The sequence below is a fragment of the Carlito syrichta genome, unplaced genomic scaffold, assembly GCF_000164805.1.
Source record: "Carlito syrichta isolate Samal-C Ts95f unplaced genomic scaffold, Tarsius_syrichta-2.0.1 Scaffold168982, whole genome shotgun sequence".
Classification (NCBI taxonomy): domain Eukaryota; kingdom Metazoa; phylum Chordata; class Mammalia; order Primates; family Tarsiidae; genus Carlito; species Carlito syrichta.
The window spans coordinates 1,942-2,652 of NW_007113078.1; the positions used below are offsets into that span (position 1 = coordinate 1,942).

At 71.2% G+C, this 711-nt stretch overlaps 1 protein-coding gene across 1 annotated transcript in view; it reads left to right on the plus strand.

Annotated features, from left to right (window-relative positions):
* MFSD13A (major facilitator superfamily domain containing 13A) overlaps positions 1-711 on the plus strand; it is a gene marked incomplete at its 5' end in the record, with an annotated part of 3,888 nt that overhangs the window by 1,253 nt on the left and 1,924 nt on the right. Inside the window, one exon of the mRNA XM_008051153.1 lies at positions 153-346. Within this exon, the coding sequence (XP_008049344.1) occupies positions 153-346 (194 nt within the window). The remainder of the gene's footprint in view (positions 1-152; positions 347-711) is intronic.

Sequence of the window (711 nt, forward strand, 5' to 3'; positions counted from 1 at the left end):
CCCCCATCCCTCCCTCCTCCACCTCCCCACCCCCACCCCTTCTTGCCCCTCCTCCGCCCTGCCTCTCCCCACACCCGCCCCGTGCTCAGCCCTCCCCACCTCACCTCCACCCACCCCTCCCTTCACTCCCCTCACCCCCTCTCCGCCCACAGCAACCGAGTCTTCACGGAGGGCACCTGCAAGCTGCTGACCCTGGTGGTCACCGATCTGGTGGACGAGGACCTGGTGCTGAACCGCCGCCCGCAGGCAGCCTCCGCGCTGCTCTTCGGCATGGTGGCCCTGGTGACCAAGCCAGGGCAGACCTTCGCCCCGCTGCTGGGCACCTGGCTGCTCTGCTTCTACACAGGTGAGGGCGCCGCCTCCCGCACGCGGGCCGACTCTGCCAGTGGGGCGGGCCGGTCAGCCCTCCGTCCTGTCTCTGCTCACGCAGTGGCTTCCAGCACACACGCTGCAGCGCCGGTGGGCAGGCGTTCATGCCAGTGGCAGGGGCAGGGAGCCCCGTCAGGGAGCTTTTGCGCTAGTCGGGGCGGGGGTGGGGGCGGCAGTGAATGGCCACACCGGGGAAGGCCAGGCGGCGGCCCTGGGGACACAGGAGCCCCTCGGCAGCACCCTCGGCACGTGGCTGAACGGCAGGGCTTGGCCTAGAAGCGACCTCGGCAGAGGCCGGGCGGGGAAGGGCAAGTGCAGGCACAGGTGCAGAGCTGGGTGGGA